The sequence below is a fragment of the Myotis lucifugus genome, unplaced genomic scaffold, assembly GCF_000147115.1.
Source record: "Myotis lucifugus unplaced genomic scaffold, Myoluc2.0 scaffold_259, whole genome shotgun sequence".
In the NCBI taxonomy this organism is placed as follows: domain Eukaryota; kingdom Metazoa; phylum Chordata; class Mammalia; order Chiroptera; family Vespertilionidae; genus Myotis; species Myotis lucifugus.
Window position 1 is genome coordinate 1,046,109 of NW_005871307.1, and position 27,812 is coordinate 1,073,920.

The 27,812-nt window shown below is 43.8% G+C and overlaps 1 protein-coding gene across 1 annotated transcript in view; it reads left to right on the forward strand.

Annotated features, from left to right (window-relative positions):
* The first annotated feature begins 975 nt into the window (after positions 1-975).
* Positions 976-27,812, forward strand: part of LY86 (lymphocyte antigen 86) — a 59,854-nt gene continuing 33,017 nt past the window's right edge. Inside the window, exon 1 of the mRNA XM_023762750.1 lies at positions 976-1,131. Within this exon, the coding sequence (XP_023618518.1) occupies positions 1,005-1,131 (127 nt within the window). The 5' untranslated portion in view covers positions 976-1,004. The remainder of the gene's footprint in view (positions 1,132-27,812) is intronic.

Below are 27,812 nucleotides of genomic sequence, written 5' to 3' on the forward strand. Positions count from 1 at the left end.
AGCCATCGGCAAAAATTGTCAATTTCACCTACTGTGCTTAGTGAAATGCTTTTTCTCCCAGGGGAAATAGTGTTCTCTGTTGCTCCTAAAATCTGCCTGCGTTGGCTCTGACTCCAGTTCTCTCCAGCGAAGGTGCAGTTGGGTGGGGGTGGGAATTAGTGTTCAGAAACCTTGCTGTCTGGAATCAGGGCAACAGTACTGGGATAGGGAGACAGAATCTTGGCTTTGAAAAGAAAGTGAGACATGACTTTAACAATCTCGCCAATGACCAAACCAATTACATTCCCACTCTTAAAAGGGAGGCCCTCACTTCCCCATCTTCCCCTACCCCGTCCACCAAGCTGAACCAGAAGTAGCTCACAGCTCACTTCTTAGGGTGACTCCCTCCCCCTCGTTTTCAGAGACCACATTTGCAGCTTCCAGAAAAAGGCTCCGTATTAGCAGCTGCACAAGTCCAGAGAGTGGAGCTGAAACCAGAGAGAAAAATGCCAATAGGGCAAAAGCCTCATTCCAGATCCCCAATGCCGGATGCTGCCTGCCAGAGCCAGCCAGGTCCAGGGTCCACAGCCCGCGTGAGAAGCCTGCAGGGACCTGGGGCCTGCTGATGGAAAGCACAAGGTGGCCTGTGGCTTACCCACCCTGAGTTCACAGCTCCACCTGGGGTAGGGACTCTTAGGCGGGATGTTTTGCGGGGACCTGAGGCATAAGGCCACACACCACTTCCTAGTTTCTCTCTGTGAAAGCAGAAAGTCAACATCCAACCTACCCCCCACCTAGACTAGCTTCACTCTGATTCCAGTGCCAGAGGGCCTGGGGGAACAGTATTCAAATGCCTCTGCTAACGGACTGTGCTACTCACAGTGGTTCTCCAGGAGCATAAAATATGAGAAGTGAAACTGAACATGTCACCCTTTTAATGAGGGGAGAGGAAGAACCGCCCTGAAGGCCCTTCTTATTGGGCCTGTTATTTTTCCGTTGGTCACACACAGGCCTGGCCCTGCACCATGAAGGGTTTCACTGCTGCCTTCCTCATCTGGACCCTGATTTCTCCCAGTGGTGGTGACACCCCAGCCTGGCCCACACACACAGCCTGCAAGGACTCAAGCTTGGAAGTGCTCTACCAGAGTTGTGGTAAGGTCTTTAACTATCCATCTGTGGCTCAGTGGTTGAGCATCGACCTATGAACCAGGAGGTCACAGTCTGCTTCCTGGCCAGGGCACATGCCTGGGTTGGGGGCTCGTCCTCGGTGTGGGGCATGTAAGAGGCAGCCAGTGTGGGGCATGCAGGAGGCAACATAGTGAGATATTTCTCTCTCTCTCTCCCTTTCTCTCTGAAATCAATAAAAATATATTTAAAATAATTAAATAAATATCCATGTGTGTTTTAGGGGAAATTAAGGCCCACAAACATGGGCTACTGTAGCACTTAGTTGGGGTGTGTAAAGGGTGAGGGAATTAGTGGCCGAACACTTTCTCCACTTGCAGCAGGTCTGCGAGGGCCATTTGGAGCCCTTAGGAGAAGGAAGGGTGGGGGTAGGAAAGAGCCTGACTAGAGTGACAAAGAGGACAAGAAAAAGACACTGAGAATCTAAGTATAGAATCCACTAATCCCACAGAGCCTGAAAAGGAACCCAATGACCAATGAGTCTTCAAGTCATGAAACCTCGCCTCTGCAAAATTAGGAAAAGATGCTTCCAATCCCCCATCCCCTCCCTCAAATTGTATCCTTGGATAGTTTGTTTAGTTTGCAAGTTGAGTGAAAAGATCGCTTTGGCTAAAAAGGAGGTTTCTGTCCTTCTCATAACACTTCCAGAGCTTCTGCTGCAGTAGCATCGCTCATAAGTTAGGCAAAAACTTATCTTGCAGTATTAATGCCTGGGTTTTCTCTAGTGCTGCACATAGTAGAAAGGAATGAACCCTGGTGGTTACCCCAACAGGGCAAACAGATAAACCAACAGAAATTGCAATCTAATGAACAGAATGCAGGAAATTGCAATAATCAGTGTCTGAGCCAACCCTTTGGGGTTTAAATTAGTCTATGAGGGCGACAGCACACCCTGGATGTGGTGGCTGAAACAACAAAAATTGTTTGGTTTCTCTTGCGGCCTCTCTCCTGGGCTTGCAGAGGCTGTCTTCTCCCTGAGGCTTCGCCTGGTCTTTCCTTTATGCCCACACAGTCCTAGTGTCTCTCCCTTCTTATAAGGACACCAGTCCTATTGGATTAGGGCTCATTTAAGCTTAATCGCCTCTTTAAAGGTCCTGTCTCCAAATACAGTCATATTCTAAAGTACTGATGACTAGGCTTCCAGATATGAATTGGGGAAGGGACACAATTCAGTCCATTAAGGGGGCCTGAGTGGGGTGAAATGAGCCTGGCCTCAGGATCATCTCTTGAATGAAGATTAGAGAGATGGGCTCATGAAAGGGCATGGCATTGTGAAATATGACACTTTGTAGAGAGACTGTGGGCAAACTGTTGTTTGGATTGAAGGAGGTGGAAGGAGATCTTGCTAAACATCTAAGATGGCTGTACTCTACGCTGGGGAGTAGTGGAGATGTTATGAGCAGATAGCCTATCCCTACAGCTGCCACCCAAGGAGATGACTATCTAGATCTCTCTGAGGCAGCACTGACTTAACTTTATTCCTTTGAAAGAAGGAACATGGAACATTAAAGTGTACAATTTATTTTTTTTTAATGTAAAAGAGAATGAGAGGTTGATGCTGGTGTGTTGATCTCATTACTCTTGCTCTTCCCGTGAGAATGAGATGCTTTCTGCTGGCATCTGTTCATTTTAGGTGCAGGATGACAAACAAGACTTGAGATGAATGGACTGCTCAGGACTCGTTTTCCCAATTCATCCTCCCATAAAAGTTGCCATGGCTGGTCCAGCTCCCTGACCAGCCTTCAGCTTACAGCTAAGCTTGGTACAGCCTTTCAAGTTGCTGCCAGGAGAGGCAAGAGGGGCAGATGAATCAGGGAAAGAACAAGAGCATAACGTTCGCCCACCTGGGGATAATGCCTCCCTCTGCTCCAGGAATGTGGGCACAAGCCCTGATCAGGGCACTCAGAAAAAAGAAATGGGGGAGATGCTGTTTTTGTCCAAGAATAGTGGGGGTCAAACAATTAAATAACAGGGTAAGTGTTCTGTATTAAGGGCTGGAATAGATGCATGCGTCGCGCAGCAGAGGACATGGTAGCTGGAGAGGGTGATGTTGGGGAATGTCTGGGGCAGGGTCACCAAGCTTGAATTCAACCTTAAAGAAAAATACAAATAGTAACTATAGCATCTCATGTTCATGAAAGATTTATATGTGCCAGGCACCAGGCCAAGTGCTTCCTATGTGTTATTTTATAGAAGTGCTAACTGAGGGTTAGAGATGTCAGGTAATTGTCCAAGGCCACTGCACAAGCAACAGTGGCAGAATAACATCCCTGTTGCATGAAGAAGGTGTTGAGTAAATATTTATGCAATTAATGAATTGATCCGAGGCCTTTCTGACTCCATAGCTATTGCTCTTTTTTTTAAATTTTGTTTTATTGCTTAAAGTATTACAAAGAGTATTACATATGTCTCCTTCCCCCCCGCCCCCCGCTTGACATTCCCCCGGCCTCCCCTACCCCCCAGTGTCTTATGTCCATTGGTTATGCTTATATGCATGCATACAAGTCCTTTGGTTGATCTCCTATCCCTCCTCTCGCCCCCCTAACCCTCCCCAGCCTTCCCGCTGTAGTTTGACAGTCTTATAGCTATTGCTCTTAATGTCCTGCTGTCTATTGTTCTGCCTGATGCCAAATGGAATAGAGGTGGAGAAGGAAGGAATGGCATGTGTGAAGGAGGGGCATGTGAGCAGGCACAGAGTTCAGAGCTCTAAGGAAGGGCTGGAACATGAGGGGATGAGACATGAGGTGAGCAATGGGGTCAGAACCTGAGTGTGATGGTTAATTTTACACATCAACTTGATTGGGCAAGGGAATGCCCAGATAGGTGGCTAAACATTATTTCTAGGGGTGTCTGTGAGGGTGTTTCCAGAGAGATTAGCATTTAAATCAGTGGACTGAGTAAAGCAGGTTGCCCTCATCAATGAGGATGAATATCTTCCAACCAGTTGAGGGCCTGGGTAGAACAAAAAAGCAGAAGAAGGGAGAACTCACTCTCCACCTGACTTCTGAGCTGAGCTGTACCTCCTGCTTGCAGCTCCCCTGGTTCACAGGTCTTCACACTACACCACCAGCTCTCCTGGGTCTCCAACTCCCAGCCAGCAGATCATGGGACTTCTCAGCCTCCATAGTCATGGGAGCCTGTACCTCATAATAAATCTCCTTCTGGAATACATATGCATTATATATAATATATCTCATATATAACATGTATACATTACAGATGTAATTCCATCGGTAATGTTTCTCTGGAGAACCCTGACTAATACACCAGGGGATCCAGACAAGGTTGGGCTGCATCCCTCTGGCAATGAGGAGAATGCATTTTGGAACCATCCCTCGGGTAATAGGTAGGAGCATGGGTATTAGATTGAAAGTTGTTTAGGGCTAGATGCAGAGTGTATAGCCTAAAGAATCAATAATTTAGGAAAGAAACTATAGGAGCTTGAACCAGCATCACTTTAAGAGCTTTAATGTCAGAGGGAATCTTTGGTTCACAGAAAGAGAAGCAGAGTCCTGGGAGCTTCTCAAGAGACGGGCCCTGCTTCATGTCTCCATAGCCATTGAGCTGCCAGGGACCAACGGGCTGCATACCCCCTCCCAGATGGAGATGGTTTCCTTTCAGATTCTGGATTCACAGTGGGACAGCCGCCTTCCCTCCCCCCAGCCTCCATCCCCAAGGCCTTCACATTGGTAACACAGTGCAAAGGCTACATGTGTGATGCCTGCCCCGCCCTGGTGTTTAGGGGCTTCGAGAACTCTAATATGCGTGTGAATGTGGGAGGGTCAGCTGACAAAACAAAGGATCCATTGTTTTCTGGATTTACTGTTTCATTTTTTCCCTTCTCTTTTTATTTTATAATTTTAGTGGGAATGGGAAATCTTAGGCTACAAACTGTTTTGAATAATACAAAAATCCTTGAGAAGAAAGAACCTCATAAGCACTCACTGGGCTCTGAACACTGAGCAGGAAGTGAGCAAAACTCTCTGAAAAAACAGAAGTCCTGCTCTGTCCAACTGTTAGTGCTACAGTAAAGAAAAGAGCAACAGTCTTTATGAAAGCAAAGGGGGAACAAAAGCAGTCAGCAGCCTTTCTATAGTTAAATCATAAGAAAATTTGCAGGCCTAGAAAAAGCCCATGCACATGCCACAAATGTCCACCAGTATGTTTATACACTGACTCTATCACACATGCAGGAGATTACAAAAGTACAAGATGGGAAGATGAACTGCCAGTGAGAGAAGCAGGATAAGGAGAGAGAAACCAAAGTAAATAATAATGCCAAGGTGGTTAGGACAAGCACTATAGATGAGGCAGTATAATGGATAAGATCTTGGTGTCTGGAGTCAGCAAATCTCATTCCAACCCTTAGGCAATATTCTTTAAGTCACCTGTTCTTGAATATACAAAAGGTGTATGAGTCTCCTGTAGCTGCTGTAACAATGGTGGCTTAAAGTGATACACATTTATTCTTTTAGAGTTCTGGAGATCAGAAGTCAGGCAGTTTCCCGTGGTCAAGGCCACACTGTCTTGGGGAGAATGTCTTTCCTTGTCTTTTCCAGCTTCTATAACTGCGTGCTTTGCATTCCTTGGCTCACTGCCTCTTCTTCCATCTTCAAAGCCAACAAAATAGCAGCTATCACATTGCTTTCTTCTGTATCAATCTCCCTCTGCCTCATTAGGATAATCTCACTCTCTGAGGATCCTTAGTTTAATCATAATTGCTAACTCTCTTTTGCCAGATAAGGTAACATTCAAGGGAGAACATGGATGTCTTTGGAAGCCATGCATCATCCCTCTACAAAAGCGATAATAAATTAATCTATCTCTCAGGGCTGTGGGAGGATTAAGTGCAAAGGACTGCATGGAAAGTGCTGAGCACATACTGCATGCTCAGTAAATCTTTGCTGCTCATGACTTATATTTTATAGTCACTAGAGGTATTTGACTATGAGCTCTCTTGAAACCAAGTGAAACAAGGACATTGCAATATTGCAAGGTAAAACCTTAGTTTTTAAGGGGATGTCCAGCTTTTTCTGCTACCTGGATGTATTATGAGAGAAAGTTCTTGGAGAGATGGCACCCTGGACAGCATCTCAATAAGAGATTCCACAGTGACTCACATTTGTTGTTTCTCGTGGTGCCCTTTAGTGTGGACCAAGTGCTCATTACTAAAGCAACTCAGGATCAATTTTGCAATGGGCCACAGTGGAACCTCGCATGTAGGCAGCACTTACAGGTCTGGATTACTCAAAGGAACAGCCTGTAGGACTAGATGAGCTGTATGTGCCCCAGGCAAATCAGCCATAAATACCATTATTGCTGCCATTGTTGTTGTTGCTGTTGTAGGAAGTGGGTCTGTGATCCATCTCCAGCATAGTCAACTTTTAATGGAAACGGTTACTGAATTTCCCCAGGGTAAACAGAATGTAAGGAGGAAGGAAGAGGATATAAGAACAAAGAACTGTGTAAGTGAACCAGCATCATGGTGGAAACCCACGAGGCGCCGGCCTCAACTAGACAGGAAGAGGTGGACACAACTAGAAAAGGCCTCAGCCCATTTTTTTTAAATGCCCTAAGGGGAGACAATAAGACCTAGGCAACCTATGAGGAAACTATTAGCCCCATGGTACTCAGCCAATGAGGAACTGGAGGAGGGACTCTCACACTTTGGGGATGAATAGGCTGTGATTGCTACTCCATGTGTGCCTATACAACCAGACACCCACTCTGGAGAACGTATTAAAAGTCTTGTTTTCGCCATACTTCTGTCTCTGAGTTTGTTATTTGAATTCAGACAGGTGAGCATTTCTCACACTGTTATGTGATTCTTGATAAAGATTGGAGAGGAGAGATTTTCTTCAAGAACCTTGAGTGTAGATCTCAATGTTGTCATTTAACATGCTTTGACATCAACCAGGCAGAGCGGAGGGTCATAAAAAGTAAGGGACCTGTGACACACCTCTAAATAGCTTCCTGTCCTCTTTTTAATCTCTCTGACACTCACAGTCAACCTGGCCTTTTAAGAGGCTCCTTCCTGGGAGTTGTGTAGGACAGGTGTCAGCAAATGAAGCCCTCAGGCCAAATCCCAACTACTACCTGTTTTTGTCTGGCCTAAATGGTTTTCTAAGAATGGTTTACACATTTTCAAATAGCTAAAAATTTCAAAAAAGGAATAATCTTTGTAGCATGTGAAAACTATATGAAATTCAAATGTCTGTGTCCATAAATACGTGTCACACTCATTCATTTATGGATTGTCTTTGACTGTGATCATGCTACAGTTGCATAGTTGAGAATGTGACTATTCCTTGGTCAAGATTAGGAAGGAAGCTCTTCACCAGATCAGAGCCTCAAGTTCTAGGTCTCCTGGATAAGTCTAGCCATAGAGAGGCTGTATGGTCAAGTGAACTTGACACCTAAACCACCAGGATTGCAAGGAATTTATAGGATGCCTTTGAAAGAATCATCATTGCCATAAAAATCTCCTGCTTCTGCATAACATTTTACAGTTTACAAAGTTCTTCCATTTATAAAGTGCCATTCTATCCTTATTAACAGCCTTAAGGGGTATGTAGGATGTTTATCTCCATTTCCCAGGTAGAGAAGCTGAAGCACATACATATTAACCATCTTAATTAACATACCTGAGCCATGATACAAACCTGAGGGTCTAACTCCATGCCCAGTGCCTTAAAGCTGGATTGTAGAATTAGAATAATGAACAACTCATGACATTTGATCCCAGAAACACAGGATGGGGACAGAGAGAAGGCACAGCTCAAAAACTAAGTTTTTGGGTGAAGAGATAAAAACACAAGTATTCTGTGGACTAGAAAGGGAAGGAGAAAGGGAAGGAGAAGGAGAAGGAGGAAGAGAGGAGGGGAGGAGGAGATTTCTCCTCTGATTTAAGGATTGCCCCATCCCCTCCAACTTCCCCTCTCTGCACACACTCAGGACTTGGCCATTTTGGCTCTTCCCAGCATGCATCAGGCCTACAGCAGCCACAGAGAAGTACTGACATCTATATTTTTCAGCCATGTATACCAAATCCCCCTTTGTTACAATGGTGTCTGGAAATAACATCTCCCAGATTACAATGACATCTACCATTTTCTTATCAGTAACAGCATATTTTTCAATCAGAGCCCTCCTGTGCATGCTTATTAATCCACAGGAAGCCCTATGTCCCCGACACCTGACAGCAGTTTCCTCTGTGGAGAAGTTGGTGAGTGGGGAGGGGGGCACAGCAGGAGCCCTATCTCTGGCAGTAAGTTGAGGTCTGGGGGTGGTTCCTAGGGGGGCTGGCCAGCCACCTGGGAGATTCTAGGGTCAGGAAACCATGGTATCCGGTCATATGTTTCAACTTTGTAACAAACACCCGCTCTCCTCTCCTTGAAGGTAAACAGTCTTGTCCATATTTGCCTGAATAGGTTTTGTGCGTTGCCGAAGTTTGCTGCAGGGCAGGTACTTTCTCTGACCTCCAAAAAGTCCTTAATTACAAAGTCAAAGTCAGGTCTGGTGCACCTGGATAATCCATCAAACAGGACAATTAGTCAGACTTTAAGATTGCAAAGCAATGCTGTGCAACATCTCCTCCAAAACAAAGGGTAAGCTGCAAATGGCCTAGCTGCATAGCAGAATGAACAGGCATGTTGATAAAATGTTCATAGGAAAATTTCTTCAAAACTTCCCTGGGAGGAAAAGGAGAGAGAAAACAGCTGCTTTTCTCAAACCTAATTATTCTCAAACCTTATGCTCCTAAGTAAATGGAGCATAAGACAAACCCAAAAGAAGCAACAACATTGAAAAATAGTAGTAATAATGGAAAACATCACTGGCCAAGTAGTCCTTTAGCAGTACTTTAAAATATTGCACACAGAAAGCATTTCTCTCTTAGTTTATTTTTCAAGACTAATAGGGATATAAATAAAGTACAATGAAAGACAAGTAGACAAATAGCCAAAGAAACAGAGATGCAATTCCAAAGGGTTAACCTTGGGTGTGCAGTATTAAAGAGTGCGCCGCTTTGAGCAGATGAAGGCCTTTTGGCCCACATGTAAAGACAGGAAGTTGACGTGCAAATATAATGTGTGTGTGTGTGTGTGTGTGTGTGTGTGTGTGCATTTTAACATTCAGATGCAGATTTTTATAAATGGGAACAGGAAAATGTTCAGGCAGAACAGGAGCTGGAAGAGAACAAAGCTTGTAGGTGTGTTTCTGCTACCAAGCCACTGGGTTCCTCCCTGCTAATTCTCCCATCTTTTAAAAAGAGATGCCGAGAAACTTATCAATAGGGACCTAAAGAGGATTAAAAGCTGAGAGTCTGGGATTCTAAGAGGCCTCTTCTGTGCAGACAGAAAATGTCTCCCCAGGTCTTTCCTTCCTCAGGCCAAATCCCCATGGGCAGCTTTGCTCCTGTTTTGGAGGGGGATCTTTGGAGAGGAGGAGATGGAGGAGGGCTGTCCTCCAGCTCTGCAGCTATTTTTGTAGAAACTATGACACAGAAAACACATTCCCAAAGCGGCTGCCAGTGTGAAGACCTGGGCGTGGCTTTGCACTCAGGTAGCAGAAGGGGGAGAGTGGGGGGAGCAAAACAAATTTTTTTCTTCATGCCAAGAAAGGCACAGGTGAGAGAGCCCCTTCCCAGCCCCAGCTGTGCAGCTGAAGCAGCTGGCAGAGCCTGCAAGCACCAGGCTCCAGGTGACAACGGGGTGACTTGCCCAGGAACTCTGTGCCATCTGGGTTGGTGTTTGGTCCTTTTCTTAGGTTCCTTGTAAAGTGCTATCCCAGGCCCCTGACCCAGTGGCTTTGTTCTGGGATCCCAGAGAAGCCACATGGGCATCGGAAGATGTACTCTGGGTTTACCCGGGAACAGCTATGTGCATATCCAGCTGAGTGCAGTCAACGGGGGCAATGCACGGTCAGCTTCCTTGTGTGGGATACAGGAAGGCATCGGTGTCCCTTTCTGAGAGTCCATGCCGGTTCCTTCTAGTGTCTCTCTGCCTCAGGACGCGGGTGAGTGGTAACCACCCAATGGCTAGGAGGAGAAAGAAAAGGTTCCTCGCCCAGAAAGTGCTGCCTCAAGTACAGTTTGTACTTGAAGATTCCTTCTCACAGGCTGCCTGCTTAGCCAAAGTGCTGCCAGTGGGCTCCCTCATTTGAAGCCTGACATCTCCCCTTGATGGCCAGGCAGGAACTACACCAGCCCCATCGAGAAATCTAGAACCTGGTGTCCAGGTTCCCATGGCCTGTCAGCCAGCAGGCTCCTTCCCCATAGCTGGGAACTTGCGTATTCAAAGGGCTCCTGTTTATGGTCAATGTAGTCTTCCTCTACTGTATTAAAAATGTGCCTTCATACAATTAAACACTACTTGCATAATTAATAAATGAAAACTGTAAATTAAATTTATTGCTGACATACATACATTGGTCACAAATTTATTAACATAGCTTTAAGCCTTTAATCTAATATAGCAGATTGACTTATATCCCTTAAATGCAGGCAAAGCACACACAAATTATCACAATGATTATTCTGTTTATTACCTGTTTCTTAAACTAGTTTCCAAATATTAATAACATGGGTTTACATTTACTTCTTTATCATCTTTACATTGATTTTTGTTTTTACCTGTTTTCTAATGTTCCTGGGGTTATAGTAATACTTAGTTCCATATTTCCTAGGTGTCTCATGTGCTCTAGACCAGAGGTGAAGACTGTCACCTCAGACCAATCAATTGATTCTGGGCTTGGTTAGTCAGCAAGCTCTCTTTACTTAAACTAGACCTTTTACACCAGCGGTTCTCAACCTGTGGGTCGCGACCCCTTTGGCGGTCGAACGACCCTTTCACAGGGGTCGCCTAAGACCATCCTGCATATCAGATATTTACATTACGATTCATAACAGTAGCAACATTACAGTTATGAAGTAGCAACGAAAATAATTTTATGGTTGGGTCACAACATGAGGAACTGTATTTAAAGGGCCTGAAGGTTGAGAACCACTATTTTAAGTCCTTTCCTTTCAAAAGTTCCCGGTATCCTGGTGCTTTTTCTTCAGATGATGTGTGTTTTGCTGGGTCCTTATTGCCCTGGCATTATTACCCATCAACCTGGTCTGTCAGCAGGAAACTTCTGTCTGCTGTGGTGAAGTCAAAAATATAATGAGAGGAGTTATTGAGAGGAGTTGATAAACTTTGCACAGTTGAGATCGATCTGTACAACATTTAGCTGACTCATCATCTTAGGACGCTCTTTCTACGTGTATATCCTACGTGATCGCTGCTGCTGATCTGACTCTTGTCCAGCATTCTATCCAATTTTTATGTGAGACCACCTGAGCTGATCAGGCCTTCTGGTCTAGTTTTTTCTGGCTCATTCACAGCTCTTTGTCCTCACTCCTTCCTACTTACGAAGATAGAGAAAACCACGTAGTTCTCTCTGGCCTCTCCAAGGGGTGGAAACACTCTAAATCTCCTAATAACTAAGCACAAGGCCTCATGCTCCTCTAGTGCTTAGGATGTGACCCAGCTTCCTTCCTGTCATTGTTCGGGCTGCATCGCTCAGAAACGCTTGCTAAGTAATTATTAAAAACAGAACCGGGAGAGATGAGGTCTTCAAGAGCCCCAAACAACAGTGTGGCTTTCTTCCTATTCCCAGCCACTGCCTGGCATGGCTAACGCCATCTGCTCCAACCAAAAGGAGAGAGAAGTCCCCAGTGGTCTCCCCTGCCCTCCCCACTCTGAGTCAGAGTTGAGCATAACAGGCTACATTAGCACTGGCTTGCAGTCTGTCTACAAAGCTGTGGCCAGTGTAGACAGTTACAGTTCACGTGGCTGAGTAGCTGCAAATGGAGGAGACGGGAAAATGTTCCAGGGCAGGGCGAGGTTGCTGGAGACATTCTTGGAAACAACCTTACGCTTTGTAAGACCGAAAGATCAGTTTCTGACAGTCAGCCTGTGGCCACCTATTGTGGTACTGGATGCTAGTTGGTTCTGGGGTGGGGGCTATTACATAGCCATCTATTTCTCCACAATCCTAGCATTTGCAGGCATGTAGGGAGAGTCAACATCCGGCCAGTCCCAGCCCATAGTCTCAGGGCAGACGGAGGACCTCTTACAGAATTGGGAGGTGTTCTTGCCAGATAGAACCACAGGGCTCCAGTCCAGGCATCTCCTTGTTCAGAAGAAACTGAGACACCAGGCTAGAGGGCACAGAACCTGATAGGACCCTCCCAGCAGCTCTGCTTCCTCTCTCAGCACAAAGGCCATGAAGTGAGTTCACCAGTTTCAGGTTAAAGATACCACGTGCACCAGAACCAGGCCTCTTCCCCACACCCACATCCCCCAAGTGCAAAGGATCCTCTTTCTATGCAGCCCGTCTCTTAAGGCGATCTGCCCACATCCCTGCTTGCCCAGACCCTATAAAACAAGAGCCTTTGTATATGCAGAAGCTCTGTGAGGGCTCATTGATAACATTGAGATGACCAACAGTTCATAAATGTACTATCATTGCAGATTTTACATAGAAATGACAGTTTCATGGAGTAGTAAAAACAAGAGCTTGTTTAGATAAGAGCTGCTTTCTTCTGTGATATGAGCCTCATTTGGGTTTCTAACAATGTTTAGAAAACAAATAACCAAGACAGAGAACAGCTGACAAAAGTATGACAGGTGACTCGGTCCCTAAAGCCCTGAAGATCGATGCCAGCAACTTGCTTCTCCTGGTCTTTTCTCCATGTGAAAAAAAAAGCTTGCTCAGGACAGCCAACTTGAGCCATCAGGCAAATGCCCAAATCCTTCCACCCTCTCCTCCCCCACCACTGGGGTCAGCTGGCAGGGTCTGGGCTGTAGATGGAGGTTATTCCAAAGGGAAGTACTAGGAGCCTCAACTCTCCAGAGACCCGAGGTCAGCCTGACCTACACTGAGCTGCTTGAAATCCAAGTGGAGTGGTAAGTCAGCAGTAAGATTATTTTTCCAGGGTGAACAATAGCTTTTCTATCTCACACTTGGCTATGGTTTTAACTAAGTTAAAGGGCAATTCTTGTGTGAGTGTGTACATTAAAAAAAAAAAAAAACCTAAGGAGAAAATTGCCAATGGCTCTTGGTTTATTTAAACCAGTGATTAAGCAGAGCACAGACTTGTTAGTTAGTATCAAGTGTCCGAACAAAAATGTGCCTGAGGTTTTAGAGCAGTGATTCTCAACGTGGGGCACAATTTGATTTTTAAGGGGGGCAATTCGAGAATGAGTTATTAACAGTGAATTTTTTACATTTCTTAGGATTCTAGGGGCCTCATATACAGTATATAAATATATATTGCGACTTATTTATACAATTCAGTTCTCTATTATATGTTTTGAAACTTTATTTGCTATTTTTTCATGTCACTGCATATTATTATTTTTAAACAATTTCTTAGTGATTTCTTCTTCAGTACTTCAACTGTCCTTTCGTTCTTTTATTTTTCTCTTTCATGGATGCTGTTCTTTAGAAGCTTGTTTAGACCAAGTTGGTGGCCTTTTTGGCTTCCTGCATACCTTTTAGGAGTGCACTGTTTGAATAATAAGAATTATATGTCACAGGGAGGCCATCAGGATTTTAGAGATGCTTAGGTGGGGCATGGCCAAAAAAGGTTGGGAACCACTGTTTCAGAGCGAATAACTAAAATCATGAGCAGCAGGCTGCCATGCAAGCACTGCCTGCTCTCAGGGACTCAGCATGCTGCCTTCTTGGAGTGTGGACCTTCAGAGTTCTAGAAAGCAGGACAGGAGAACAAGCAAGAGAGAGAAGGCCGCAGTTACTTCCTGTAAAACTTGTCATCTCCCTACATCTCACCCATTCCAGAAGATGCAGAGCAGGGGTAAAAAAAACCCCTCAAATGCCACCTTGGCTGGTATGGCTTAGGTGGTTGAGCATCCTAAGCCACCCAGAGGTCACCAGTTCAATTCTTAGTCAGGGCACATGCCTAAGTTGCAGGCTCAATCCCTAGTATGGGGCATGCAGGAGGTAGCCGATCGGTGTTTCTCTCTCTCTTTCTCTTTCCCTTCTTCTCTCTTTAAAATCAATAAAAACATATGTATATGTTTTAAACCCTCAAATACCCTCCTGGAAAAGGCAAATTATGAATGAGTGGATCAGTTGTAATATACCATAGAAAGTGACAGAGACAACAGCACTTGCCTCATCTCTGGAAGAAACTATTCTTCATCCCCATCTGATCGTCATGTGATCCTGTGGGACCTTTGATGTCCAATCTTCTAATTTTTAAAAAATGAAACTAGAGTTTCTAATCCAGACACACAACTTCCTAATTTATAAGCATGGCAAGTAGTCTAAGTATTATTAAAGTTTATAAAGGCTAACAAAATATATCTGAAAGCTAAAAGCATCCCATAGGCTAGCAGTTTGAGCCTTTTCACCACTCAAAGCATCTCTAAGAAACCACGTTACACTTCAGTTTTACCATCACTATCCTCTGTATCAGAGTGATGTCCCCACATAAATCCCCGAGCATGCCAAATTGTAACAGTTAGGTATCCACGTATTCAATGTGGAATATCCTTACTGGCCCAACAATCAAATACTCAGGTGTGTACACTCCATGCTATTTCCATCTCACCCAAACACCTGGAATAGCTAATTCGATTTTGTGCCAATTTCGACCAAATTTATTAGAGTGTTTTTTGCCACCTACAAATATCATTAAAATGTACATTTCTAAAAGATAGCAAGAAAGTAGGAAGCCTAGAGTATAAATACTCAAAATGAAACTATTTATTAGAATTTAAGATGAATCTACATTTAACACCATATAGTCAATGCTCACTATAAATTAGAGGAATTTGGTTTAAATATTAAGTTTAGAGTTTCTTCAGAAATTGTCCCTGACACAAGAATTAAATATAAATTTATTTGAGGCAGGATCCTAAGAAACATTAACATAGAGTGAAGAAGTGAGACATGGAAGTAAAGGAAACCAATCCAGGTAACCAATATGGGCAACTGGGGTTTGGTCCTTCTGGGGACCTCTGGGAGAACCTGTGAAACGTAAGTTCAAGGGGTCAAGATCTGAGGGAGAAGAAACTGGAGTATTGCTCTACCAACTCTTATCGGCTGTGGTTGTCCGTAGAGATGCTAACTCCTAGCACTTTGGTTTGACTGTGATGGGGGCAAACTCACTTCCACACCCAGAGAAAGCCCTCAGGCAGCCATTGGTGTTTGCAAGAAGAAGGCTTCAAAGAGAATGAATGGCCTTCTGCAGTGTCCTTGTGTGTTTGAATCTCTGATATACACTGATAAAGCTCCCATAAATAGGACACTGGCAAAAGACAGACCAATATAGCGCACCAAAAATGGTCGATGCTTCAATTGAAAATGTATGGAGTGGGCAATCTCCTGGTCTACGTATGAAAACTGTCTTGCTATGAGATATCTGAAAAGAATGGGTAAAGTGTGACACAAATCTTTTAAAAAGCTTAGCTGAGCCTGCAAGAAAGGATGGTTTCCAGGAGCCAAAACAAACTGAAAGCCCAAAACAGAGGAAAGCCAACACTGAAACTGTGTCCGCCCTCAGTAAAGGTGTGTCTTCATGAACCATGACTTAGGCTTCATTGGCTGTGTGGCAGTCTGGCAAAGGTGTCTTATGCTGTGCAAGATGGGAAATGGATTCCTCCATGAACCTCAGACCTTCAAAGAGCTACATCCACAATAAAAACAAATGGATAAGAAAAAATATGTACTATTCCGCAAAAGTAGAAGACAAGAATGCTTATTTAACTCTACCTGGCCTCTAGGGAAAATAAGTCTTCCCTGAGAATTAGTTAACTCCAGACCTGATATCACATAGGTTTGGAATCCAAATGTATATTGTCTTCATGATCCAGAAAAGTCCAACCCTAAGAATTAAGTTAAAGTGGTCTTGATTAGGAACACCTGGGGAATATTGGCATAAGGAAATATGTCCTCTGAAGGGCACACACTCTCAATTCACAGGATTTCTGAAGATTGAGCTGATAATTCAAAATTTAAAAATATAAAGAAATATACATCCAGGAGGGAGAGTCAGCAGAAACAAACAAAGCAAAATCACACCCCTAAATATTTAAGATTTAGAAAATATAACATTCAGAATATAAAATTAAAAAAGTATCATTTGCCCCTGGCTGGGTGGTTCAGTCAGTTGAACTGTCCTCCTGGACATCAGAAGGCTTCGAGTTTGATTCCCAGTCAGGGGCACGTAGGGGAGGCAACCGATCAATGTTTCTCTCTCTCTCTCTCTCTCACGCTCTCTCTCTCTCTTTCTCTCTCTCTCCTCTCTCTCTTTCACCCTCTCCTCTTTCCTCTCTTTCTAAAAACAAACAAACAAACCAAAAAACATATCCTTGGATGAGGATTAAAGAAATTATCATTTGTTTAAAGAAATAAAAGAGGGTCTCTGTAACATAAACAAGGAAAATATGTCAAAAAATAAGAAAGATTTGACAAAAGAATAATATAGAAGCCCTTAAAATAAAATATTTAATTGTTGAAATAAAAAATTAATCGTTTGTTTAAAACACAGATTTAAAAATAGCTGAAGAGAGAACTAATGAACTAGATCAGTGGTTCTCAACCTTCCTAATGCCACGACCCTTTAATACAGTTCCTCATATTGTGGTGACCCCCAACCATAAAATTATTTTCGTTGCTACTTCATAACTAATTTTGCTACTGTTATGAATCATAATGTAAATATCTGATATGCAGGATGTATTTTCATTATTACAAATTGAACATAGTTAAAGCATAGTGATTAATCACAAAAACAATATGTAATTATATATGTGTTTTCCGATGGTCTTAGGCGACCCCTGTGAAAGGGTCGTTCGACCCCCAAAGGGATCGCGACCCACAGGTTGAGAACCACTGAACTAGATGAAAGGTCTAGATACTCAAAATGTATCACATAAAAATAAAGAGATGGAAAATATGTTCTATAGCTTAAGAACAAAATAGATAAAATGGAGAGAAAGTAATGTCTGAAGGAAAAAGCTGGGATTTTCTAAAATCATTGAAAAATATGAATCTTAAAATTCAGTAAACATAATTTCCATGTAGGATTCATAAGAATAATTCCACAACTAGATCTTTTAAATCAACAAAAGCATATATATATATATATATATATATATATATATATATATGTAAAACAAAACAAGAAAAAAAAACCACACACAACTGGTATAAGTGGCAAGAAAGATTACCTACTAAGAAAGTATGTTTTGACTAATAGCAGATTTCTAAATAGCAATAGCAGAGAAAAGAGAAAATTAACCTAGACTTCTATATATAGCTAATTGTCATTCAGTAACAAAAATAAAGAATTTTTTGAACAAACAAAATCTATAGTTTGCCACCAAGACTCCCAGAAAAGAAACTTTCTAAGGGATATCTCAGAAAGAACAAAATGATCCCAGAAGTTAGTTCTGAGATGCAAGATAGAATGGCGAGCAAAGAATCAGGAAATTTTAATAAGGAGTGAATGTTAGGATGTGAATAAAGTCTAATCTGAAACAGGAATATTTTGTCTTATTGTTGCATAATAAATTACTCTAGTGCCCAGCAGCTTAACACAGAAAACATTATTATCTCACAGTTTTTCTCTGGGCAGGAATTTGGGCATGGCTAATTGGGTCCCTGTGCTACAGGGTCTCTCACTTGCCGATCAGTGTTGTCTGGGCTACCACCATCTCAAGGCTTGACTCGGGGAAGATCTGCTTCCAAACTCATGTGTGTATGTGGCCATAGGCAGGCCCTGGAAGGTCCACTCCAAGCTCCCTCACATGGCTGTTAGCAGGGGTCAGGTCCTCAGTGGCTATTGGCCAGAGACATCAGTTTTTTGCCACATGGGCCTCCCTATGGTGCTATTCACAACAGAGCATCCCTGCTTCTCCAGAGTGAGGGCTCTGAGAAAGACAGTAAGAGAGGGCCAGAAAGACAGAGGACACCAATTTTTACAGCTTAATCTCAGAAGCAACATCACAACACATTTGCCATGTTCTACTACTGCTTAGAAGCAAGTCACTGGGTAATTCAAGGTGAGAGATGTTCACAACAGTGTGAATTAGGAGGAGGGATCATTGAGGGCCCAATTGGAGGCGGCCACCACAGGGCACAACACAGCACAAAACCATAGGGTAATAATAGCAATGGAGGAGGGGGGTGATGGAGTGGAAAGGATTCTGATGTCCTTGTATTTTTCAGGGGGCGAGAAAGATCATATTCCGTTTTACAAGATGAAAAGTTCTAGAGGTCTGTTGCGCAGCAATGTGAATATACATAACATTATTGCACTGCACACTTAAAAGTGATTAAGGTGATAGATTTAATGTCATGTGCTTTTTACCACAATAAAAAAATAAATAAATGCCGAGAAAAAAGTTTTTTAAAAAGATAATGTTTAACTTTAAGCTTTGTTAAGTAAAACATGCATATTAAAATTTCAAGGGTAACTATTAAAAATTATGTAACTTTCAAATTAATAAAAAAAAATTATTTGAAACACTCCAATCAATCCCAAAGAATGCTGGAAAGAAGAGAGAAAGGAACATAGAAAGATCTGGCATAAAAGAGAGAAAACTCAAATATAAATGAGAAATAATACAAATATATGAGAAAGAAATATAATTTGATTAAAGTAATCTGATTAAAAAATGCCAGATTGAATTCTAAAAATTGGCTCTCTGTGCTCTTTACAGAAATGCTCCTAAAATATACATCTACAGTGACCATCACATTTATTGGTGATTCACTGAAAGCAATCCTTTTAAAACTAAGAATGAGACAAGAATTCCCATCATCACCCTTCTATTCAACATTGCACCAAAGACCCTACCTAGCATAGTAAGTCAAGAAAAATGAAATGCTTACGGATTTGAAAAGAGGAGGAAACAAAAACATTATTATATGCATACAGTATGATCGTCTAAGACCTAATCTAAAAATTATTTGAATTAATGAGAGAGTTGCATTAACAACTTATTTTGGGGCCAATTTATGACATTATTTCAGGAGATAGCACAAGTAACTTTGGTTAATTTGGCTTCATGGTTATAGAGTATATAATTATGTGTATAGATGACAATTGTATCTATTCCCCTTTTGATGAATATTTAGGTTGCTTCCAATTTTTTACAGTTACAAACTGTTGTGAGCATTTACTACTTACTAGAAGCCTGTTGCACGAAGATTCGCGCAATAGGCACTCCTTCCCCTGACTGCTGGCACCGGTTTTCCTCCGGCACCCAGGACCCAGTCCTTTGGTCCGGCCGCAGCTGAGAAGCCAAGCCTCAAGGCTAGGCTTCTCCCCTCCGGCCGCAGCAAGGCTAGGCTTCTCCCCTCCAGCCGCAGCAAGGCTTGGCTTCTCCCCTCCGGCTGCAGCAAGGCTTGGCTTGCAGCCGCAGCGGAGAAGCCAAGCCTCTTCAGTCTTCAGTCTTCACTCTGGCTGGAGCATTCAGTCTTTGCTCTGCACCTGCGTATACAAATTAACCACCATCTTTGTCGGGTTAATTTGCATAGTAACTCTGATTGGCTGGTGGGCGTAGTGTCAAAAGACAATTTCTCAGCTAGGGACTTTTCTTTCCAGTTTTCTGAAGCTTAAGCCCAGGTAAAGGTATTTTGGAGAACTGCTCTTAGTTTCACCAGTTTTGTCTAGAAATGTTTCCACACAAGGACAGTTTTAAAATGTTATGTTCTGAAAACTCAAACAGATGGCAAGAAAAGGTGACAGCAATGGTGTGAAGGAGAAGGGCGAAGGATTGGGTTGGGGTCTACTTGAAATTCTGCTGTGATCAACTCACGTGTTATTTTAAACTTGTGTGTGGGATTGATTGGGGAAGGGAAGCTGTGGTTAATTGGCAGGTTGCACTCTTCTCATTTACTAATCTGAAGTCAGGTCTCTCATCTTACTTTTCATGTCAGTTTGCTATCTTCCCATATAATTTTTTATATTTTTAGCAAAAGTATTTTTAATCCTTTAATCAGGGGAAAAACACTAGAATTGTGTTGATTCAGAAAATAGAGAAATGAGTCCTTTACTTGGTTAGGAATTTGTTTTGCTGGAAGAGAGGAATTTTGCTGGCAGAAGGCAAAGGAATTTTGCCTTTCCATCATCGACCAGTAAGGGCTGTAGTCCTGTCTTACTTGTGCTGTGGGAGTCTAGACCCAGGTGGTCTGTGTTACACCTGTGACAACATGCAAAGGAGAAGTGTGGAGTTTCCCTGCAGAGCTTGGCTCCGTGTAACCATGTAAGAGGTGCAGGAAGAAATGATGGCCTGGCTTTAGAAATAAGGAATTCTGCTTCCCTGATTTCAGTCCAAGACATCCTATAGTAGAATCTCAGGATGGAGCCTATAGGTGGAACCCCTGATAGGAGTACTGTCCTTCTAAGAGGAAGAGAGCAGAGCTCTGTTCCTTTAGTGTGAGCACACATGGAGAAGTCACCATCTACAAAGCAGGATCAGGGCCCTCACCAGGAACTGAACCTTCTAACATGTTGACCTGGGACTTCCCAGTCTCCAGAGCTGTGAAAAATTAATGTCTGTTGTTCAAGCCACCTCGACTGTGATATTTTGTTATGGCAGCCTGATAGACAACACGTCAGCTCCATCAGTGGGCTTGCTTCCTAGAAAAAGTGTAAATTGATTTTTTTCTCTTGTGAGTCTGATGGGGATTGGGAGCAGCAGTGGACAATTCATTATCATGTGCAGGACAGCAGTACTCAAGGAGGAAGAAAAATATATGAAGTTGATCTCATACTAGAAAGCATTGGGAAACAAATCTCAAGAATTAACACTTGCTCTGCAGGCCTCTGTATGGCCGAGAGTGGCCACAATTGCGTCGGGGGCTCTGAGTGTGGCATTGAAAAGGAATGGTGGTGGCTAAGTAAGAAACCCCCATCATAGTGATTCAAGCCTCTCTCTCTCCTGTACAGGCATTAAGGACAATTAACCATGGCTGCTTGTGCACTTCACAGCTCCTAGCATTTGCATTGCTTCTGGAAAAATCCTTCTCGTGTCACAGGGAAAGTTAGCTAGAACCTCCAAGGCTGATGGGTATAAAAGTTGTCAACCCCACATTGGACTACAAGGCACTCTCCTGATTTATCCCTGGAGAACAAGCTTCTATGACAAGAGTTTCTCTCTGAAAGGACCCGCCTGCATTGCTGGAGGGAATGTAATCATAGCCACTCAGGAAAACAGTTGTGCTTGTGCCTTTTCTTATAAAACTAAACACATACCATATAATCCAAATCCTGAGTATTCATCCCAGAGCAATGAAAACTATGCTCATACAAAAAGCTATAAGTGAAAAATCGTGACAGCTTTATTTGTAACTAGAGGCCCAGTGCACAAAATTTGTGCACTGGAGGGGGAGGGTCCCTCAGCCCAGCCTGCACCCTCTCGCAATCCAGGACCCCTTGGGGGATGTCTGCCTGCCTGATTACACCTAAGCACTCTGCCTACCTGCTTGATCACCCCTAACCAATCACCTGCCTGCCTGATTGCCCCTGACCACCTCTGCCTTGGCCCCCACCGTCATGGCTTCATCGGAAAGGACGTGTGGAATGATGTCCAGAAGGTCATTCGGCTGTCTGGTCTAATTTGCATATTACACTTATATTATTATAGAAGATAGGCCCATTCTGGCCAAATGTCTCTCAACAGGTGAATGGTTCAACAAATTGCAGTGCATTCACACTGTGAATTCTACTCAGCAATAAAAATGAATGAACTATTGATACACAAAACCTGCAAGGACATCTTGACGGCATTATGACAAATTAAAAAGTTTAGTCTCAAAAGGTTGCATACTGCATGGTTGTACTGATGTAATACTCTCGAGATGGGAAAGGGGTGATGGATAGGGAATGACTAACAAAGGGCAGCATGGGAAAAACCCTTTGTATCTGTACCTTGATTGTGCTGGTGGTTACACGTGAAAAAATTGCATAGAACTATATGTGAACATGTGCACATGCATGCACACCCCCCTCTCCCATAGACATAGGACACATAAAAACTGGTGAAATCTGAAGGTGGTTTGTAGACATCACCAGTGTCGGTGTCCTGGCTTTGAAACCCAGTTATGGAAGATGTTACCATGAGGCAGGGTGAGTAAATGACTTTTTGCAACTTCCTGGAAATCTATTATTATTTAAAAATAAAAAGTTAATTATAAAATGAAGGTCTGGCCTGTAGCTTTGAGCCTAATGCCCTGCGTCTCACTTGCAAGGGTACCGTCCACAGTGCAGATCCTGCCCCCCGAGTGCAGGCCCCACAGCCCTGGCCTCTAGGGCATCTGAGAAGCTGGCACCAGAACAAGTGTGAAGCTTAAGGTGGTGCCAGGTTCCTCCTTTTACAGGTGAGGACATGGCAGCTCAGTGAGGCCAGGTGATGGCCAGCTGTCATCCTAATTTAAATTCTGAGTTAAGTGGAAGCAGCTGTTCCTAGAACCACTCCAACAATGAGTGCTCTAACATGGTCAGCCTTGCAGGCCAAAGTGAGCTGGGGTTGTTGTATTTCTGAAGTGTGTGTGTGTGTGTGTGTGTGTGTGTGTGTGTGTGTGTGTGTTTATTTAAAGGCTTCAAAGGATAAACTATGGGCATCAATGTAATTTAATTCCATTTAATGATGGGCAGATGATCAGCAACGTGAGGAAAAGGGTGAGAAGGCCAGAGCTTACCTGTAAAACGCAGGCCAATGATGATGCTGGAAACTGTTTCACCAAAGTGTCTCCTCTGGAAGTCATGGGAAGAAAGCGGAGACCTGCCTTTCTGGTGCCACTTTAGCAGTAGAGGAAAGAACACTACATTCTTCCCAGCATCCTGCCAGAGGTGACTCCAGGATCTTCAAGGTCCACCCATGTCCCTGCAAACACCTGCCACCTCTGACCTCACGTCTTCAAAGAAAACCCTCAACTGGTTGCATTTATGATGCTCACGGTGAACAGCACAAATGTAGGACTGGCTTGATTTCACCAGGGGCTTTTGTCGGCAGCTGTGGAGGTCCCAGAAATCACAGGCTCTTTAGAACTCGCTTCTGTGTGCATGCTGTTCTCTCTGCCCGAAGGCTCACTGGGAAGAGTTGCTATAGACTCAGGAGACAAATACCCGGTCTGGGTCCATGCTCCAGCCCTCCCAGAGGGGTGACTGTGCACAGTTTCTTTAAACTTTCTTTGCTTCAGTTGCCTTGACTCTTAAAATGAAGGGAATTCTCTCTTAAAACTTTAGTGAGGATCTGAGTTAATATACATATAGTGCTTAGAACAGCACCTGCATGTGATGAGAACTATAAAAGTGACCTCTCCCGTCACACTCCCCTGGGTCCCCTGCAGCTTGAAGACTGGGCTCTGGTGTCACTGTCACCTCCTGCAGTCCCTGACCACCCACGATGGGTGTGAGTGCCTCCCTTGGGCTCTGTGGCATCTTGCGGCAACTGTGTTTACCTTCTCTTCCTCCTTCTATACTCTAGGTTCCGAAAAGTCAGGGGCTATGCCCAAAGTGGAATCATCTCTTAGTAGCCCCACATGTAGCTCAGTGCTCAGCACATAGTAGGCACTGGAAACAGGTCTGTGATTGGATCAATAAACAACAGGCATCAGGTTTCTTGTCTCTCCTGTCGAAGTTGCATCTCCCACTCTATTTTCTCAGCATTTACCAAAAGTAGGGAAATCAAGTTGCTGGCATGCTCAGATAGCTGCTCTGACTTCAAACATGTATCCCAAACACAATCTAATTGGAAGAATATTTATTCCCAAGTCTGAGGATTGAGAACTATGAAGGGAAAGTAATCCTTACTTCATGTATACCAAGAGAAGGCAAACTAAGGGTATTTTAGGGTTAATTGTCTTATTAAAAAAGGAAATGTGTTAGCAAAACATTTGAGGAGATAAGCAGGTTGGCCTTTTTCAAAGTCAGCTCAATTACCGCAAAGGAGATCTGTTCCCTCACTTTCCCTGTCTGATTATTGATTAATGTACCTTCATTCGCTCAACAAACATTTCTTCCCCACGTATCACAGTGCAACGAGCCCAACAGGTGTTGTCAGAGTGGGGGAATTCAGAAATAGTAAAAGGGCTGTGTTGTTTTTGGTTTCTCATTCTCAAACTCTTAAGGAGTTATTGTTCGGAGAATTCTCAGTTTAAACCCTGCTACCTCTCTCAAAAGAAGAAAGTTATTCTGTCTGTGTAGCCCTGTGTCCAGGACCAGAGGCAGCCTCAGGCAGTGAAATGGTGTCAGGAATAAGGAGATGGATGAGGTGCTATTCTATTCCCAAAGGTCCTGGAGAGACACTGGACACACAACACAACACAACAACACAACACAACACAACACAACACACTCCGCCCAAGTCCCCACCACAGGAAGAGGGTGCCCAAATTCCCAGACTGCAGAGTTGGCCACCTCTTTGAACACAGAGAGCAGAGAAAGACAAAGCTGACCAGGCTGTAAAAGATGCATCTGTCTCCTTAATTAAGGCTGGATGTCTTTCATTTAAAACCACAGGCTGCTTTATTTCAATTTGATTTCAGGGACTGCTCTGATCCCACCCACAAATGATGCTCTGCACCCCAGCACAGAGGCCTGACCAAGCCCTGCAGGTGGCCGCCTCTCCCGCACAGGCCCCACGCTCCCACTCCCATCTGCCAAAACCCTGCTGTGTTTCCACGGAAGTTCTTCCCCACCTTTGGAGTTTGTTATGGACACGCCATGTTTCATGTCCCCATTCCACAACAGCTCTCACTGTCCATCATTTAGCTCTACCCTCTTCATCCCATCTCAAACCTGTGTCTAGGTTAGTGTTAGGCTCAGAGTCAATCATCCTGAAATGAAATAGAAAAAAATTCTCTTAGGAGCTGTTACAAGAATTCTAACTAGCAGAGCCCTGGCTTTTTTGAAAGAATTCCTTAAGGAGTCACAGGGGTAGCTGCTGAGGCCCAGGGGCCTGGTGGGGGTTCTTCCCCGGCACTGAGACAGAAATATTCCGTTGTTCCTCTAGAGACAAATGTTAGAGAGATGATGAAATACTGCCATTTGTGACAACATGGATGGATCTTGAGAATATTATGCTAAGTGAAATAAATCAGTCAGAAAAAGCTAAGAACCATATGACTTCACTCATATGTGGGATATAAAATTGAAACTTGTGGATACAAACAGCAGCATGGTGCTTGCCCGAAGGAAGCGGGGCTGGAGGGTGCAGGGGGCCTAATATATGGTGACAGAAGATGATTTGACTTTGGGTGGCAGGCACACAATGCAATGTACAGATCATGTGTCCTTGAAATGTACACTTGAAACTTATATGATCCTATTAACCAATGTCACCCCAATCAATTTAATAAAATAAATAAATATTTTTTAAAAAAAAGAGAGGGAGGGAGGGAGGCAGAAATATGGTGACAGGTAGCTTATGGAGAGGGGCATGCCTTCCTGAAATCCCCAATCTTCATAAATTCTATTAAACTTATGAGCAGGTTTGTAAGATTTCTGAAGAAATCTTTGAAGGGGTGAGACGTTAGCCTGGAGGGATGCACTGGAGATCTGGGAGCCCACCCACAAGCGCACGCACCAGGACCGAGTGCAGAACTTGGTGTGACTTATTCACGGTGGTTTCCCATGAGGCTGAGCTGTGGCATCAGCTGGGAGCACTGAAAAAGCTCAATGCCCAGGCAGCACCCAGCCTCCTGGGGTGGAGCCCAGGCATGGGTATTTTTAGAGCCACCCAGGTGATCCCAATCTACAGTCAAGTTTGAGAACCACTGGTGGCAAGCCTCCGAACCACGAATTGTTCAATGCAATCCTATTTATAGCCCAAGGGCTGCAAGGCCCTCACTGACATCTAGGTTTTGTTCCAGAAATATCTACTGAACTTGGCTAAATTATTTTAAGCCTAGAGTGCTCTGGTATTAAAAAGAAAATTTCTAAAAGAAGTTGGTTTCTATAGCTGCAATGAAAATAGTCAGCATTGCCCTTCTATTGAGAATCTACTATTTGCCTGGGACTGACCTAGATGCTCTACAAACTTTGCTTTTCTTGATTCCTACAAAAACCTTCCGATGCCTCTGCTTTCCACTCTGGGCCATGCCAGTGTCTTTTGGGTAGAGAAGCAGGTGCCCCTTTGCAGGGCAGCAGTGACCTACCCGACCCCAGCCAGCAAGCTAGCATAATTGGGAAGCTGGTTTTTTGTTTTTGTTTTGTTTTTGTTTTTGTTTTTGTTCCTTCCTGTGATCAACCAGCAGCGTAAGAGGAGCAGGGTCTTGGCGCAGGGGTTGGACTCATTTTGCCTCTGTCCAAAGCTCTGCTTCTTTCTTTTTCTTCGTGGCCTCTCTTGCCTTTTGTGTCTCCCACGTGGCAGCGTGAGGGCGGAGCCACAGGAGCAGCACTGAGAGCACTGGAGGCTGAGTCCTCAAATAAAACAGTCCCTTCCCTGCCCTAGATCTCAGCCTCTTCATCACGTGATGGGGATACTAATACCTGGTGTCCTGGCCACTCACAAGATTGGGAGAGAATGGATGATTCAAGTACACCTGGGAACTCCCGGTACTCTGGGCTCAGATGCAGTTCTGTAAATGAGCAAGGCCAGGGCTGCCCTCAGCTGTTACCTCCCAGCCAGCTTATCAGTTTCTGTCATTCATGCATCATGTTCCACAGCACGAGACGCCAAGGACAAACACCTTAGCTCTTTAAAAAAACAACAACACCACACCCAATTCACAACTTCCAGAAGTTGGAGGAAATTTCTTTCCAGCATTAACAAAACAACCCCCAGTACTCACCCTCACAGCCACACACCATCAGGTGAAACTCCCTGCATATCAGGACCCAGCTCTGGTCCCCTGTCAGAGATGAACAGATTTGTTCGAAATGCAGAAATGAAATATGACAAAATGTGACACCAGGTGTATCTGGTGGTGTATCGATGTCACCAAATACTGCCATCGGTCCCACTATTCCTCAGCCCAGGACTCGTGGAGTCACCAAGGATCCCCCCCCCGGGAAGGGGGGTCTGCCTGCTTGTGAAACCCGAACCCCCACCCTCAAAGTGCAGTGGAGACATGCTCTGAATTCTACTCTCCCATTAAAAACAAAACAAGCTAGCTTTACTCAGTTTTCCTATCCCAGGTGGACTGATTCCAGATTAGTTACAGAAAGTTAAACAATTATCAATACCAAAAGGAATAGAAAAGTACCCCAATGCTTCTAGACTTGGAGGAGCCCTGGCAGTTTCATCACTACTTAACCAATACTGGGGCTCTGAGGGTATCTGGCCTGGTCAAGAGCTTCCTGCCCCGCTTGGTCTAGCTAGCAGTGTCTGGTGCATATGACACAGTTAATAAATATTATTGGAAGAGTGACTAGCAACATTGTCACTAAGATTAAAAAGGGGCCAAAATAGACAGAATGAAATGCACCCGTGGAAGACGTACCTTGCACAGAGAAGACCATAAAACGTTGACTCTATGTTGACTATAAAGGAGAGAGTGAAGTATACTGTATCTTTTAATGAATCTATCATTCAGTTGTATGGCATTGTAATTAGATGATGGAAGTGTTGCAATCCAGATGAGAGCAGATGCATTTTCTGATTTGACTTTGTACACCCGAG